Source organism: Pseudorca crassidens, chromosome X, assembly GCF_039906515.1.
Source record: "Pseudorca crassidens isolate mPseCra1 chromosome X, mPseCra1.hap1, whole genome shotgun sequence".
Taxonomy (NCBI): Eukaryota; Metazoa; Chordata; class Mammalia; order Artiodactyla; family Delphinidae; genus Pseudorca; species Pseudorca crassidens.
In genome coordinates, this window is record NC_090317.1 from 104,517,841 (window position 1) to 104,535,815 (window position 17,975).

General features: G+C 34.1%; 1 protein-coding gene across 2 annotated transcripts in view; it reads left to right on the forward strand.

The window, feature by feature from the left end:
* DMD (dystrophin) overlaps positions 1-17,975 on the forward strand; it is a 2,128,065-nt gene that overhangs the window by 348,258 nt on the left and 1,761,832 nt on the right. For both annotated transcript variants that reach the window (XM_067723245.1, XM_067723244.1), the window contains exons 3-4: positions 12,579-12,671; positions 14,103-14,180. In XM_067723245.1, the coding sequence (XP_067579346.1) occupies positions 12,579-12,671; positions 14,103-14,180 (171 nt within the window). The remainder of the gene's footprint in view (positions 1-12,578; positions 12,672-14,102; positions 14,181-17,975) is intronic.

A 17,975-nucleotide genomic window follows, 5' to 3' on the forward strand; every position in this document is an offset into this window, starting at 1 on the left:
TTTTAATAGAATATGCATGCAGGCTTCACCATGATGCCTTCTTTTTTTTCAAAGTTTTTTTTTTAGATTTTGTTATGCAGGGAAATGTTTATCATATGAGGTTTAAAAAAATAAACAAAAAACAAGAAAGTGGGGTAGGGATGAAGATATAGGCTTCAGAGTTAGAGGAAATAGATTTGAATCTGAGTTTAAACACCTTGGTGAATTTACTTAAGACTACTGAATCTTAATATCCTCATGTCTAAAAAGGTAGAAACAATACCTTTCTCACTAATTTCTTCTAATATCAAACAGAATAAGTTTGACACTGATCATAAAATTCTTAGCACATCTTGGTTTAATTAAGAAACACTCAAAAATGGCACCTTGGTTGATGAAGGAGGAGAACAGGGAATGAAGGAGGAAGATGAGAAGAAGAAGAGGAAGACAAAGAAGAAGAGAAAGAATAGAAACATAAGATAATTCAAGTTTGAAAAAAATGTGCTTATATATGAATAGAAAAATAACTGTGCAAAAATATAGTTGACACTGGTTGAGTGGTGAGATTATACCTTTTATTTCTTTGTAATATTTTTCTGTATATCTTTTTTTTATAAAGTACATTCACTGGTTTTAAAATCAGAAGGAGCCATTTTTCAAACCAATTAAAATTATTTTTTTCTATTTTAAATTTAAGTTTATGTTTAAACCTCCATCTCAAATCTTACAGTCCAACTTCAATAATAGATTGCTAATGCATTCCCAGTAGTATTTAAATTTAAGAGACTGAGAAAGTTCATTCAACTAGGTGACATATGTTGATAAGTTTTGGTATTCTTTTTTTTTTTTGAAATAGATCTTTATTGGAGTATAATTGCTTCACAGTACTGTGTTACTTTCTGTTGTACACCAAAGTGAATCAGCCATATGCATACATATGTCCCCATATCCCCTCCCTCTTGAGCCTCCCTACCATCCTCTCTATCCCATCCCTGTAGATCATCGCAAAGCACCGAGCTGATCTCCCTGTGCTATGCTGCTGCTTCCTACTAGCTAATTATTTTACATTCGGTAGTGTATATATGTCTATGCTACTTTCACTTTGCCGCAGCTTCCCCCTCCCACCTCGTGTCCTCAAGTCCATTCTCTATGTCTACATCTTTATTCCTGCCCTGCAGCTAGGTTCATCAGTACCATTTTTTTTCTTTTTTTTTAGATTCCATATATATGCATTAGCATACGGTATTTGTTTTTCTCTTTCTGACTTACTTCACTCTGTGTGACAGACTCTAGGTCCATCCACCGCACTACAAATAACTCAATTTCGTTGTTATTTTTTTTATGGCTGAGTAATATTCCATTGTATATATGTGCCACATCTTCTTTATCCATTCATCTGTCGATGGACACTTAGGTTGCTTCCATGTCGTGGATATTGTAAATAGTTCTGCAGTGAACATTGTGGTACATGTCTCTTTTTGAATTATGGTTTTCTCAGGGTATATGCCCAGTAGTGGGATTGCTGGGTCATATGGTAGTTCTATTTTTAGTTTTTAAGGAACCTCCATACTGTTCTCCATAGTGGCTGTATCGATTTACATTCCCACCAACAGTGCAGGAGGGTTCCCTATTCACCACACCCTTTCCAGCATTTATTGTTTCTAGATTTTTTGATAATGGCCATTCTGTCTGTTGTGAGGTGATACCACATTGTAGTGTGGATTTGCATTTCTCTAATAATTAGTGATGTTGAGCATCTTTTCATGTGCCTCTTGGGTATTCTTTATTTTTAAAATCTGGTAATTCTTATATTTTTAAGCCAAGATAGTTTGTTTCCTTTTTGCTCAATAGTATTTTTGGACAGTTGCTGTGTTCATAAAATAAAACATTTTGCACAGCAGTATTTTATAATGAGGAAATGTTTGGTATTGATAAAAATGAATTACTAAATTAGGCGCCTTTTACAATGAAGTCATGTATTAGTAGAAAAGTCCTGGTATAAAACTTCTATTTAAAGAGCTATTAAACTGTTTTTTCGATTTTTGAAATAAACAGGTGCCTATTAAGATTTTCTAGTTAATGTACAAGACAATTTTAAATTTTTCTCAGAAGCTTTGGGAGGAAAGTGTCAAACCTAACTACTTGCCTTGGCTATTATTCAGCTTAACTTATTTAGAAGTGTATTATTCTAGAGACACTAACCAAAGGTGACAGTTTAATTCAGAGAGAATTCTTTTGGATTCATTATTTTTATTTTGAAAACATCTGAATGATAAACTGATACAAATTAGAACTTATAATGAAGAAAATTAGATAAACAGGAATTTTTATCTAAAGTGACAGCAGAGTAAAAAATCTATCAAACAGGAGAATGAAACAGTCTTCCTTTTTTTAACTTCTCATAAGATTCAAGTGAACTTCAAATGAGCATGTTGAGCAAGAAACACAATCTTTGTTTTTTTTACAACATATAGCTACCACAAAAGAGTTTTAAAAAACCCTACATTTTATTAAAGGTAGTATTGTAAATCTTAAGATTGACACTGTTTTTTTTTTAAATTGCTCCATGAAGCTGAGAATTTTTTAAAATAGGGCTTTGTTGAACTTTTTATTTTTTATTTTTTTTGCAAGATGGAATCGAAGGAGCTCTGTAGAGTATATTGACTGTGCTTTTTTCCAGATCATTCATTGAGTCAAATCTCTACAGATAATGTTTTTTTGTCCATTTCAACTTCAGCAGTGAAATGTTTTCTAGCTTGGAGTTCTTCTGCACAAAGGGCTCCTTTAAAAATATTCCATAAATAATTTATCAGTCTTTATAATACAGTTTAATTTTTCAGACTTCTTCTCCTGTATAGAAACAAACATTCATATATGAACATGTATCAATTCACTATTGCTATGTAACAAGCTACCTTGAAACTCAGTAGGTTAAAAGAACAAGTATTTATTATTCTTTCAGCTCTTCAGATCAGCCAGGAAGTTCTTCAGATCTCTCCTGGGATTATTCATGTGTCTCTAGCTAGCTGTGGTTCAACCAGGTGGCTGTGCTGATCTTGGCTAAGCTCTCTCACATGTCTGGTTGTCAGCCAGTCTGGGACTAGTGGTGTAACTTGGTTCTGCTTCACATGTCTCACCTTCCAGTTATCTGGCTAAGGGATGTTCTTATGATGAAGGGGGAGGCATGACCAAGAGAGCAAAAGTGTTCAAGCCTTTGTGAGGCCTACATTTGGAAGTAGAACAACATAACTTCCACTGCATTCTATTGGCCAGACCAAGGCAATGGCCAGTCCAGATTCCAGAGGTAGAGAAGTAGAAACCACCTCCTCGTGAAAGGAGCAGCAAAGTCCTGCTGCAAAGGGCATGGATTCAGGAAAGGATGAAATAGTTGGCCCAGTTTTGTGTTTAATCTACCACAGATTGTGACCTCTGCTTCTGCAAAAAGAAGTTCCAGTGGAAAGGTAGATAGCTGCTTAGAGTTTTAAGGAGCTCATATTTATAATTTAGAGCAGTTGCTCCTGAACTAAATGACTCCCTTGTCAAGTAATATTTCCACACAAGAATAGTTCTCTTGAGTTATTAGGACTCCAAAATTCACCTCTGAACAATGTCTATATTGGCCGTTCCTAAATAAGGTTAACTACCTTAAGACATCGGTCTAAATATTAATGTGGAAAATACGGTAAACACTTCAAAATTACATACCTTGTTCAAAAGAATGAAAACAAATGACCATTAAATATTTGCTCAAGCTCCTTTAGGTTGGCAGACCAAGCCCCCTTTGTTGTGGTGTCTCATACCTCTCAAGTCTCATCATCTCCCATCACTCCATATACCCTGTGTTCTAAGACCTGATTTTTCATGGTTTAATGTAATTTAATTTATCCGAATCTTAGCATCTGAAATGTCCCTCTGCTTGGCATTCTTCTCCTCTTTTCACATCTCCTTGTTAGTTGCCTATTCAATGTTGTAAATTCAGTTCTAGGATTTCTGCTTCTCTTATCTTCTCAAGTGAAGATGACGTCTCTTATTTGTGTTGGCACCATGCTTACACCACCACTATTGATAGGGTTATAATGCAGTGCTATACATATCTTTGCTTAACTGCACACATCCTTCATAGATTGTGACTAAAGCTGAAAAAAACAACGGCAGTATCTTTTTTACCTTTTATCTTCCCAGTTATTCCCAGTATTGAGCACAATAAAAAGTAGTTGAATAATAGCTGTCACATTTAATTGAATAACTTACTCTCCCTCCTTTGACACACGAGGAAAACAAACAAATTACTAAATCATTTATCCAAATTCACACAGCTGGGAAAAGTTAGAATTGCAATGAAATGAAGGCCTATTTGACCCCAAGTGCTATATTCTTTAACATGTAACTGCATGAATCTCACATGGAAGACTTTCAATAAGTACTTGGCATGTATGAGTGGATCTCTCAAGAAATAACTGCACTAAAAACATGAGTAAAGCTTTTCCTTCTATTTACTATTATTCAATCCTATTCAGTTTTAAGAATTATATTTATTATATGTTGATTTATAGCCTCCTAAGTTTTTAGTGTGTGGGGCAATTGCTTTTGTGTTTTAATTTAATTACATTAAAAAGCCAGATTTTCTATATACCTTTGAGTGAGTTCTGCATGTTAAAAATTTGTTTTAGTCTCTAGAACAATATTTACTGGATTCATCGAGGCATCCCCCTAAAGAGTGATATAACAATAGAAATTTAAGACATTGAAGAATTTTTCTAATGTACATATGTAGAATTATCACTGTTATCACCCTTCAGTTACTAATTCAACGTAAAATTAGAAGCAATTTTGTTTGTAGGTTATGTAACTGTATCTGACCTTCAGAAACCTCAGGGGAAAGAAAAGAATAAATTAGTTAAATTATCCTTATTTTATTGAAAGACATTATGAAAATACACAAGTAAAACTTATCTAATACTGACCCTGAAAGGCATTGTCATCAAAGAGTGCCAGCTCAAACAGCAGTTACAAAGTAGAGAATGGTTAATAAATCTGGAAATATACCACCTATGTTTGGATTCATATCTACCACTTATTTGCTGTTACTTAGTTCTCTATGTCTCAAGTTGTGTCATCTGTAAAATGGGATTGATTTTAATTGATTGTTATAAGAATTAATTAAAATAGTCCATGTACAGTGCACAGAAATGTGGCTGACTTAAACTAAACACTGAATGTTTATTATGCATGTCATTACAAAATATATGAGGTTGAATCATGTGAAATTGCCAGTTTTCAATCACATTTGACTGCAGAATTTAAAATTTCATATGGTTCAACCTATCAGAAGGGAATAAAGGTATAATGGGGACAGAAGCTCTTATTTAAATATTCCAGCCTATGTGACTTTTTTCCTTTCTGTGTGTTTCCTGTTCCCTTGATTTTGCACTGTTTATTGGCAGACCCACCTCATAAGCATGGGAGAAGAGAGAATGAATAGCCCAAGGCTGACTTTCTAGTAGGTAGGGGCAGGGAACGATTAGGAAGAGGCTGTCTTGTCACATAATTGTCCACACGCAATTGCACTGCAATGTATTTGAGAAATTTTAAGAATATTAATTTTATAAATAAAATTTACATTTATTAACTAAAGGCATGTACAGATATCTTTTGACCATAGAGTCTCATTCCATAGGATCTGAACAAGTCTGAATAGTTCTTTCTCCCTCTGCATTTTGCGGGAAGCTAAGTGCTAATGGTTGGCATTTCTCTAGTGAGTGTGCCCATTGTGTCACAATATTTTCTTTCTTTCTGAAGAATCATAGTGGTATTTAGATGCTTTGAAATGAAGTGCTTCATCTTGCAAACCTTATACTGTACTTCTTCTGTTGCAGAAGCCTTTACTGGGATAGAATATAACCAATCTCCATTCCCCTCCCTGGCTATCTCAAGCTTAAATCTTATACCTTTGTGATTCAATAAAAACTGAATTTAACTTTCATAATTTTAAATTTATAGGGGGTATTTAAAGGTGATATAACAGAATTAGCTACAATCATGGTTTATAAGGTTTCTACATGTTTTAAAATAGCTATTTGTGAATTATATTAACATTATAACTAGAAATACAAGATAAAAATTACATATAAGTTTACTAATTTTTGTTTCAGGATAACTGGTAATTGAATTAGTACTGATCTATCTAATTTACAGGTGAGAAAACACAGGCCTGGGTTAAGAATTCAGTTTTATTACAAACCATATTAAATGTAGACCTGATCAGGCAACAAACCGTGCTGACTCTTGGTTAAGCACATATTACTTGGGGTTTTATAATAGACCATTTACAGATAATGACTTGATTTCCATTAACCATTGTTGTGGCTGCTGTTGAAAGTTCTAATGTGCAATCTGGTTGAATCTCTTCTTGTATACGTAATAGTGTAACATACACACACATTGGGTCCTAGTGACTATGTTTTATAAAGAGTTACTGCCAAATAACACTTCATATCTGGAGAGACTGTAAAACTATTATATTATCTAACTTAGCTCTTGAGCACTTCTTAGCTCCAAGGAATAACTTGGATTTTTTTAAAACATTATCTTTGCAGCCCAGATTTTAGTGCTATTTCTGGTACATAGAAGTTTTAAAATATTTGATGCTCAGGAACAATGAATAATATATGTTAATTTTCATCTGTTAAAGCCTGCTAAACATTCCAGTACTTTGATATCCCTATTATAGGAGAGAAAGTGTCCCAGTGATACATTTGGGTCTTTAAAACAACATTACCAGAGATAAAAATAATATAGGCAGTTTGGGGAGAAGCACTGGGGCCTTCATTTATTTTCTGACATGGGCATCCCTGACATTGATACTGTGGATCAAGGGAATTGTTTTCCCTGTCTAGGGTGTTGAATGCCTTTGGTTTATCCCTCTGGGACCACTCTCTGCCCTTCTCTTCCCTGGGAGGCTGACCTCTGTGGATGATATCAGCAGACTCCCTTGATCTCTGGCTTCCAGTTGGTTTTGGCTCTTGGGAGCATTTACAGGAGATCAGAGGAAGGGAGGAAAGAAATATCAGGGCAGTTATTTACCACAAGATAGCTGCATTCATCACCAAAATATCAAAGCTCATGTCAGGTGACTCTCTCGACTCTCTCTTTGTTCATGGACCAATAACCACTCTCTTTCTCTTTTTTCCTATGTGTCTAGGAGTGATAATTGCAGTTCTCTATTACCAGTTTTGGTGGTTTCTTTATACCCTGCCCTCACCTTTTTAAGTTGTTCCCTATTAACTCTCCTCAAGTTAGCCAAGTCCTGCTAGGATCCTGGCACCCTCAAAGGAGAGTCCTACTCTCTGTTTCCAGGTGATGCCATTTAACGAAAGGGGGAAATGGGAAATGTGATTAGGGTTTATGGAGCATTTCCTATGCCAGGAAACATTCTGGACACCTTATATTTATTAACTCATTTAATCCCCATACCAATACTTTGAAGTTGACCCCTTCTGTTACTTTGAGCCAAAAATTCCAAGGAAATTTTGGAAAATATGGATTATTAGGGTTAAACATTTGGAATAAATTCATGATGGCTAACATTTATTGAGTATATCTTAGAGCAAAGTACTATTCCAAATGCATTTAAATCTTCACAGCATCACCACAAGCTAGGTAATACTACATCCTTGTTTTACTGTTGATAAAAGGTAAGACCCAGAGAGATTAAGTTACTTGCTCATATCACACACATGAAATATGGCAGAGCTGGGATTTGAACCAAGGAATTCTGGGGCAGAGAGAATATTCTTACTCATTGTATTGTAGTACTTCCCTGTGCTTTGTAAAACATATTTCATCACTGCAACTTTTCTTTTCTTTCCAAATTCTCTCTTCCTAAACCATAAGTCTTTCAATTATTAGTTTCCTAAAATGAGACACTAAACCAGCCTTATTCTTCTGTTTTTAAGAGATTCCTTTCAAGGCAAAACTAATCTATGGTGTTAAAAGTCAGTAGAGTAGTCATCCTTGAAAGGGCTAGTACACAGAAGTGGGTGTGAGGAAGCTCTGAGGATGCTGATCATATTCTTTTTCACCATGGGGGTGATGATGATATGAATTTCTTCAGTCTGTGAACATTCACTGAGCTAACCTCAATAAAATTATCTTATGAAATACTTTTTACAACCCGTGCTTAAGAAAACAATCATCTATGAAAACTGCCTATTTATATTACAGTGGATTGCATTATTTTTATGGGAGCTGGTCAGCAGGATTTACCAATAAGTTTGGAATCAAATTTGCTCTCCTCTTTGGTGTTTTTCTTGCTCTTGGTATTTCTAATAGCTAAAGATTCAGAATCACAGGGAAGTATCTTGATTTTCTCAGCAACACGGATGTCCAGAGGCTGACTTTTCTACCACCAGAAGGCCATGTTAAATTATTCCTGTGCTCTTCAAGTTTCTTTTAGTGCAACATGGTATTGATCTCTGTGTATTTACGGATTAAAAGATTGACACAACTCTGAAGAGTCAGAAACTATTTAAATATTTTTCAATTCATTTCTGTCCCTTGCTCAATTTTTTTACATCGATTTTTTCACTTTGTTTATGCCAGTTACCAATCAACCTGTCTAAGTTTCTTTTTGAACACTATCTGTAAAAAAAAATAAATTGATATAAATGTAGAATTTCTTTATATCATCCTGACAATGATCTGGAAGGATTGCTGTCTCATTTTATGGTCCTTTCATCTTGATATTTGGGTTAGCAAGGAAGAATTCAATATGTAAGTGAATGTAAGAAACTGCTAAGTAATACCAAAAGTTCACTTTTTAAAGAAAATATTAGTCAGGAAAGGGATTGAAGATAGAGAGCCACAGGGTCATATGACCCAAGGCACATTTAATGTTTTATGTGTCTCATAAAATAATTTTCATACACTTGAAAAGAAAGCCATTAAAGATAGGGAATTTTTAAAGAAATAATACTGTTTTCATGAAGTGTCACTTGCAGCAAAAAGGCATAGTAGCTGTCTTTCATAGGAGATAAAAAGAGAGGAAAACAGAAGAAGATTTAATGAAAAGTAAGCAAAAGAACAACAAAAAGATAAAGAGCTTGAAGATAAACAGCTCTGAGTGTTTCCCCTTTGCCATCCACATGTACTAGTATTAGTAATTGAATATGGAAGGACACCTTCCCTCCTTGACTTTCACTCTTACAGGGGTACCAAACTAAGAGAAAACAGAACACATTGTATCTGAGCTCTGTATTTTCTGGTAGATTCAATAATTAAGCATAATTGTATTTATGTCTAATATTTGGCCAAAGAAAAAGAAGCCAAGGAATAGTAGAATAAAACAGAAAAAAGCTTTCTATATTTATTGAGTACCTACTATTTGCCAAGTCTGTACAGCATACCTACACTGTTTCAGAGGCTTAAGACTGATGTGCTGTTATTTCAGTCCCCATTCTGTTGATACTAATGAATAAATTGTTCCTCAGAAAGACTAAGTCACTTGCCGGAGACAATGCAGCTAGTGAATAGGAGACTCGGGTTCGAAAAATCAGCTATTTCTGCCTCAGAAACGTGTGCTACTTTTGCTACATCATACCTATAGTGCTATGGAATGAGGAGTTGAATCTAGGAAAGAAATGAAAACCATTCCAGAGAAAAGAGAGTTTTTGCTCTCTCTAGGATATTCATAGTCCAGGAGGTATAAGACTAAACACCTGAACATCCATGAAGTTACAGGCTAAATATTGTACATTTCATTGAGCATCAATTTAATTAGACCATAGGAGGGGAATTTTCAGTCAAAGTGCTTGAAATTACTTTTAAGTTAAACATGCATTAAGAGAGGAAGACAAAATCTCCATGAATTCTTAACATAAAACATATGCTTTCATAGAAATTTTGAACCTGCAGTCACTATGTACTTTACACTGCCAGGCTCCGGGGCAAATAAATTCAGTCTCGTCTGTTGAAAGTTGCTTTACTGGAACATTTTGAGAGGCACCCTGTTAGAGATTGTGGTGGATATAACAAATATAAGTTGGATTTCAGTTGTGATACTTTAATACAGCATTGATTGCATGAGTTTGAAAGTTATATATGATACCGAAAACCGTCTTTTTCTCTATCACCTCACTGCTTTCTAGGTGCCCCAACTAGATGTGCGCTCTGATTAGTCTGCAGTCCTTCCCTCCCTCTCTATTTTGTTTGATTCCAGTTTAAAAGGGAGAATTATAAAATATCAATACCTCGTCTGTGTGTATAAGTTTGTATCAAAGCAAGATCCTGTTTGCCTTCTTGACCTTTGTTTAAGCTCCTTGCCCAAAAGCATAAGCTTTCTAGTCCTCATATCTTGGATGCTAGATGATCCTTATGGCCTTGGGGTTCATGCTTTATTCTTTGCCTCTAGACTTACTCCTTTCCAAGTCCCAGCCCTTCTCCTTGAATGAACATTTTACCGCCCACATCCCTCCTGGTTTGCCAGACTTTATTATCTGTCTATCTATCTGCCTATCTAGATATATATTTTTAATAACAGCAAGTATTTCTGTCAACTAACTATATTTTATTTTCTTCAAAACCTGACACATTTCAGTGTGCACTATTGTTTTTGTCCATAAGTTTAGAAGCTACTCACTTCTCAAATGCATCTGTAAAATTTTGCTCCTGGAAAACAAAACAAAACAAAACAAAATAGCATTTTCAAGGCATTGTTGACCTTCAACCAATTTGAAAATGAAATCTTAATATTATCCCCCAAATGCCAAGTTATTCCGGGTTATATATGAGGTTCTTGACAGAATTATTATAAAGCCCACATTCATTTTCTTTACTTATTAATAGAAAGCTTTCCTTATTTCATAAGAATGGCACTGTTGTTTTAAGATCTACCTGTACATTATATATACTAAAAGTGCTTTTTAAAAGTTCTAGTATCTTAGTGTTTTGTCATTTCTTTTCCCCTGAAATTTTTAATTAGAACTATTCAAGTAGAATTTAAAAAGAATAACTTACAGTTATCTTTGTCAAAGCACATATGTGGTTTGATTTCCAAAGCCTGGCATGGAGGGACTGGTGGACTTCTTGCAGGGGTCAGTGTTATCGTTAATTGAAGCACCTAGGCTCTATCCGGACTTGTCTTGGACATGGCTACCTGGCTGTAGGGAGAGCCTGAATCCTCTGTCTTCAATCTTAGAAGCTTCAGAGATGTCTTTTGCCTGGAAACGAGGACTCTTCTTGAGCTGTGTGAAATATAAAGTTTGTGTGTGATCAAAGGAGTAGATGAGAAGAGCCCAATCACCCAAGGCTAATGTTAGACCCATCACCCGACATTTTGAGGGAAGTATTTCCTGATCCCCAGACTATGGGAATTCCCATGGTTATGTGCTCCTGGGTTCCTTTTACTGCCTCTCTGTAGCATTACCTTTTAGGAATATTTGTGTTCCCTGCTCGACTCAAAGTTCCACAAGGGCTGGGGTCATATCCATCTCATTTACTAGTGCATGCGCTAGCACCTAGCCCAGGTTTATTGGTGCTCAATAAGCATCTGTCATTGATAAAGTAGGGCTTTCTTGATAACTTGGGTGATGAAAGAGTTGTGAATGATTTCATACGAAGGGATTGTAGGCTTTGAACCAGAAAAAGAAGATATTTGGGGGTATGACAGAAGAAATAAAATATTTGAAAGATAATCAAATGGAAGGAGGAAAAGGCCAAGGAAGCAGCTTGATAAAATAGAAAGAACAAGAGCCCCAGGAGTTAGACAGATCTGGGCCAAAATCTTGGTTTTATCGTCTTCTTGTTTTGTCTCTTTGTCTCTGTTTCATCTGTAGGACTCTTTGTCTCTGTTTCATCTGTAGGATGAGTATACTAATGCTAACGTCACAAAAATTACAAAATCAATTCATTCAGTGTAGTGTTTCTCATGAATAGTCACTCCAAAAATGTTAGATGTTATTAGTGGCTATTGTTTTCCCTCAGTATGATTCTCAAGTAAAGAAGTGAGAAAAAGAGATGAAAAGCTTTCACCGACATATTTCAACTTAATTTAAATCATACCTTTCTAAAATTTGAACCATCCAATATGAGACTGGATCATTCTGAGGCAGCATGTAAAATGTATATGCGCAGAAAGCATGTTTTATGAGTGAAGGATGGTGAACCCTCTATGATTATGCATTCTGTTTCCAAGTACACAAAATGGTTAAATCTTATGTACCCACCCAGGGCAAATTGTTTGTGATCTTTGTTTCTTTGTGTGTTTACTTCTCCCCAAACAGTGCCCAACTGCCTGATAATTTAAACAATTTTTCTCTCCTTTATAGGATCAGCATTCAAAAAGTTGAGTTAATTAGATCCATTAGACTATAGATCTCCAACTCTTGTTATTGAGAAAAATATTTAAATAGATTTGGCCGAATGATGATTTACTGGTTTTTGTTTTTTACTTGGAGGTTCTCTTTTCATCCATCACCCTTGGCAGATTAAGAATTAGATACATTAAATATTCTTAAACATAGCTTTAAATTTTAAAAGGCGTATTCGTAGAAATGGATCACTGGAAGCATGCTTTCTTTAATTGGGTATGTTTCTTATTTCAGTTTGGGAAGCAGCACATAGAAAACCTCTTCAGTGACCTGCAGGATGGGAGACGCCTCCTAGACCTTCTTGAAGGCCTGACAGGGCAAAGACTGGTATGTGACTTACAGTATTTATAAGGAACTTCACATTAACCTCAGAAGAATTCCAGACCAGAAACAGACTCAGCATAGTTTTATGAGATCCAGTAAAATTAGTTAATTTACTAATTACTGATTTAAGTAGCAGTACAGGACCTATTCCTGAAAAAAACAGCCTTGCAATATTATTTTTGTTTTGGCATCTTCTATCATATGCAGAACAAGAAGGTGAAATTTTCAATAATATAATTTATATTATTTAATAGATATTATTCTCTATTATTATTTGGTATCTTTGTTAGTGGCTGTCTTTATAAGGCTTTTATACATAATGACCTTTTAAGTTTAACTTTTAACTTTATTTAGTCTTTTGTCTTTTTTTCTTCCAGTTTTATTGAGATATAATTGACATACAGCACTGTACAAGTTTAAGGTGTACACCATAATGATGTGACTTATAAACATCATGAAATGATTATCACAATAAGTTTAGCGAACACCCATCATCTCATATAACATTAAAGAAATAGAAAAAAATCTATTTTTTCTTGTGATGAGAACTCTTAGGATTTAAGAACACTTAATATGAGATATGGAAAATGGGGAGTTGCTGTTCAACAGGTATAAAGTTTCAGTCCTGCAAGATGAATAAATTCCAGAGGCCTGCTGTACAATATTGTGCCTATACTTAACAGCATTGTATTGTGTAGTTAAAATTGTTTTAGGAGGGTAGATCTCATTTTAGGAGTAAATACTTGAGGCATCATAATGGTAGACTTTCTAAAACTCCACAACTGAATGAATTAATCCATATATTGTAATACACTATGCAAATGTTAGTTTAAAAATTACAGGACAAGATAAGACTTTTGGGGATTGAAGGTGAGGGTTAGAAAACCAAAGATGATTGAGGTTTTGAGCTTCAGTGACTAAGACAATTAAGGTAATATTGCCAGAAATAGTTTCCGTTAAGCCTATTTGGGATTATAGAATTTTGCTAGGCTCAAATCTCTTTTAAACTTTCCTAAAAGGTGTGGGAATTGACTCACTTATCTATCTTACTAGCAAATGTCCTTATGCATGCTGATGTTTCTCTTCGTGGTCATGCAACTGAGGTGTAGAATGAAGGAGAGATGGTAACCAAACTCTTTTGTGAAGAAAAAAAAATTCTACCAGTTTTCTTGAGGAGTGGCTGATTCATGCTATAAGGAGTTTCTTCATGCTATAAGAAACTGATTCATGCTATAAGGAGTTTCTCCATGCTATAAGAAACTCCTATGACAAGGATAATTAACCTGAAGCACTTAAATTCATTATATTAATGCCTCACAACCTGTGATCATTTAAAAGATTCCAATTTAGAAGTGAAATATATCAATTATTCAATTTCTGGTAGATTGTCCTTCTCTCCCCTGGGCAGTCAACATTGTTTCATTTTGTTTTCAGCCAAAAGAAAAAGGATCCACAAGAGTTCATGCCCTGAACAATGTCAACAAGGCACTACAGGTCTTGCAGAAAAATAATGTAAGTGGAGCCCTGGACAGAGTCTGGATACCATGAGACAGCATGCTTAATGTTTGAGTGAGGGCTTTGGCCCTAAAAACAGAGAAAGCATTTCAAGTTCTCTCATAAGTCAAAGCAGTTACCATTGAGAGCGCATGTTCTAGTTCATGTGCATCTGCTAATGTGATTCAGGAAGTAAATGCATGCATCCACAGGGGGGCAGGGAATGGTGTGAACCAGACCTGATTGGCCACTTTGTGTTGTTTTTAGATTTTACATAATGCAGTTATATTTGGTGGCCAAATTAAGTCCTGTGGTAAACTCAGCTCCTTACAGCAGTGTTCGTGCAACAAATGGCTTTTAATAGGCTATTATTTTTTTTGTATAAAGTGGGTTCACACATGATGATAAAGTTTGTTTGAATTAAGCCAACATTTATTAGATAACACATCCAAGTATGAAAGTTACACAGAAAACTCAGTATTTCAACTCAGCATAAGAGTTGCAAATTTGTTTTCTATTCTTATGTTTGATTAAGTTTAACTAGAAGAAAATATATGTGTGGTATTAGAAAAAGTCAACAATCGTACGTAAACAAGTGTGTAGATGAAAGGAGTTCTTGTCTCCTCAGGGTGACTTTGAGATTCCTCCCCTCTCTCATGATATTGGAGGCAGCCCTCCTTTCTTATCAACTTCCTACAATCTTTCTAATTAACCAATGCATTTACTGGCTTTTTTGGTAACTTCCTAATTACACTACATCTCTCTTTCAAGGATAAATTCAAATAATTGATCATATACTATTAAAATAACCATAATTAGTGATAGATTAGTAATGATGTATACTCCCCCAAATATTGCTCAGCTCATCTAGCAGGGAGAGGACATCATTCTGGAAATGGAAGTGAAAGTTGTGTAGTAATCGGTCAGTTTTATTAAAGGTTACTATCATATTTAACCTATAAAAATTATTTTACAGAAGTTTTATATATTTTTATTATTTTCCTGCAGTGATTAACTCTATATTTGCAAATTTTCTGCAGCAGAATAAGATAATCTATGGAATGTTTGCCTTATTAACAGTCCTATAGAACCTTTTTATAAACTTTTTTTTGAAGTATAGTTGATTTCCAATGTCATGTTAACTTCTGCTGTACAGCAAAGTGTTTCACTTATAAATATATATATTTGTTTTCACATTCTTTTCCATTATGGTTTATCACAGAATATTGAATATAGTTCCCTGTGCTATACAGTAGGATCTTGTTGTTTATCCATCCTGTATATACTAGTTTGCACCTGCTAATCCCAAACTCCCAATCTTTCCCTCCTCCAGCCCCATCCCCTTGGCAACAAGTCTGTTCTCTATATCTGTGAGTTTGTTTCTCTTTCGTAGCTGTGTTCGTTTGTGTCGTACATATCTTAGATTCCACATATACGTGATATCATATGGTATTTGTCTTTCTCTTTCTGACTTCACTTAGAATGATAATCTCTAGGTCCACCCATGTTGCTGCAAATGGCAGTATTTCATCCTATAGAACATTTTGAAAGATCAGTAGCATATAAATTAAGAAAACATTTTAACAATATTAGGAACTTAGACAAAGAAAATGTCTTTTTAAATATCAATTCCTCGTATTCCATTACAAAATATAAGAGCAAGGAAAACAGCAGAAAACTCAAAGAATTATTAGATTTAATCTAGTTGAAGAAATTGATCTCTTCCAAGCAAGAAAATGTCAAAACATAGGCTGTTGGATCTCCTCTAAAGTAGTGGATTAATGAAACTGTAGTGTTTTTTTTTTTTGATAAGAGTTTTGTTTTTTCACATACTGATTATAGATTATGAATTTTGGGTTTTTTTGTATATATTATAATTATTAATTTTATAATTTTCAATATAGGACCAGAAGAAATTCTGGCAATAAAAAGAAAAAACATAAAATAAAATCCCTGTGACTTTGGGAATAACCATATATTTCTTAGATGTGAAAACAAAGGCATGATGCAAAAACAGAAAAAATTAACTTGAACTTCATTAAAATTATGAGTTGTTCTTATGTTCTGGATATGAGCCCTTTGTTTATTTTATGTATTGCAAATATATTTTCCTTCTCTGTGGATTAAAATTTTAACTCACTTTATCTTTTGATAAAGAGAAGTTCTTCATTGTGATGTAGTTCATTTTTATAAACTTTCACTTTATAATTATGTGTCCTGTTTAAGAAATATTTGCCTGCTGAAAGCCATTATGGTATTACATTTTGCTTTTATCCATATAAGCTTTATTATTTTACCATTTGAATTTGGATCTATATTTCACCTGGAAATGATTGATTATTGTATATGATATGAGGAATGGGTTAAGATTCAGCTTATTTTTTTCACTTGGAATCTGAACGACAACATCACTTATTAAAAAGAACGTTGCTTGCCCATTGTTCTCTAGTACTAAGTGTGTCATAAAAATTTTTCAGTACATTTGTAGTTTTATTTCTGGACTTAAGTTCACTTCCATTGTTCTGTTTGTCTATACATCATGAGTACCATGCCATGTGGAATACTGCCGTTTTATAATGCATCTCGTTATCTGGTGAACTTTTACCACTTTTTTCTTGTTCAGTATTTTCTTGGCTATATTAGCCCTTTGTATTTCTAGGTTCATTTTACAATCATCTTTTTAATTTCCACATAAACCTTCTTTGGAATATGATCAACATTGAGTTAAATCTATAGATCAGTTTGGGAAGAATTGACATCTTTACACTATTGAGTATATTAGGTGTCTCCTATGATTTTCCTCTATACTTTATTTAATTTTAGGTTTTATAAAATGAGAAAAAGAAATCCAATGGAAAAAATGGACAATGAACTTGAACGGGAACTTCACAAAAGAGGATGTTCAGAAGTTCAAGAATAATATGAAAGTGTGTTTAACCTCACCAATAATTGGGGAAATTACAATTACAATGAGATACCAATACAAATTCACAAAAATGGTTGAAATTAGACTTATAATGCTAAGTGTAGATGAGGGTATGGAATAACTTGAACTCTCACAACTAACTGGTAGAAATGTAATTCAGACAGCCATTGAAAATAGTTTGGCATTATATACTAAATGTGATAAAAATGTGCATTTCTTGTGACCCAACAATTTCATTCCTTAGCATATAATAGACATACATTTCTATGTTTGCCAAAAAATTCATATATATATAATATTATTTTATATATATGAAAGAGTGTTCATAGTAGCTTCATTTGTAATAGCCAAAATTAGAATGAAAGTAAGCAAATGATAGTGACACACAGTACATAAGATAGATCAATTTCCGGAAAGAGAAAAAAGTGAGACACAAAAGTGTATCTACTGTAATTTCGTTTAAATAAATTTCAAGAATAGGCAGAATGCTTCCATGAGTTTAAAAGTCAGAAGAATGGTTAGATTTTAAAATGCAGGATGAAATCTTCAGAGATGTTGAAGCTTTCCATGTTTTGACCTGGTGGTCGTTATACAGGTGCATTTGCTTTGGGAATATTTATCAAGCTGTACACTTAAGTATATTTTCTGTATGTAGGCTATCAATTTTTTAAAAAAAAAGTTTAATAAGAGGAATGTAGGAAGGGAAAGTAAAACTGATCTTGCAACCTGCCAAACTCCAAATTATGGCCATATTTATCTATCTGAACATAGACCGTGTATTTTATTATGAAATTGTTTAATAAAATGTGATAAGTGAATATACAAAATTAGAATGTGATTAATGCAATATATGGATCTTTTCTCAGGAGGTTATATTTCTTACTGAA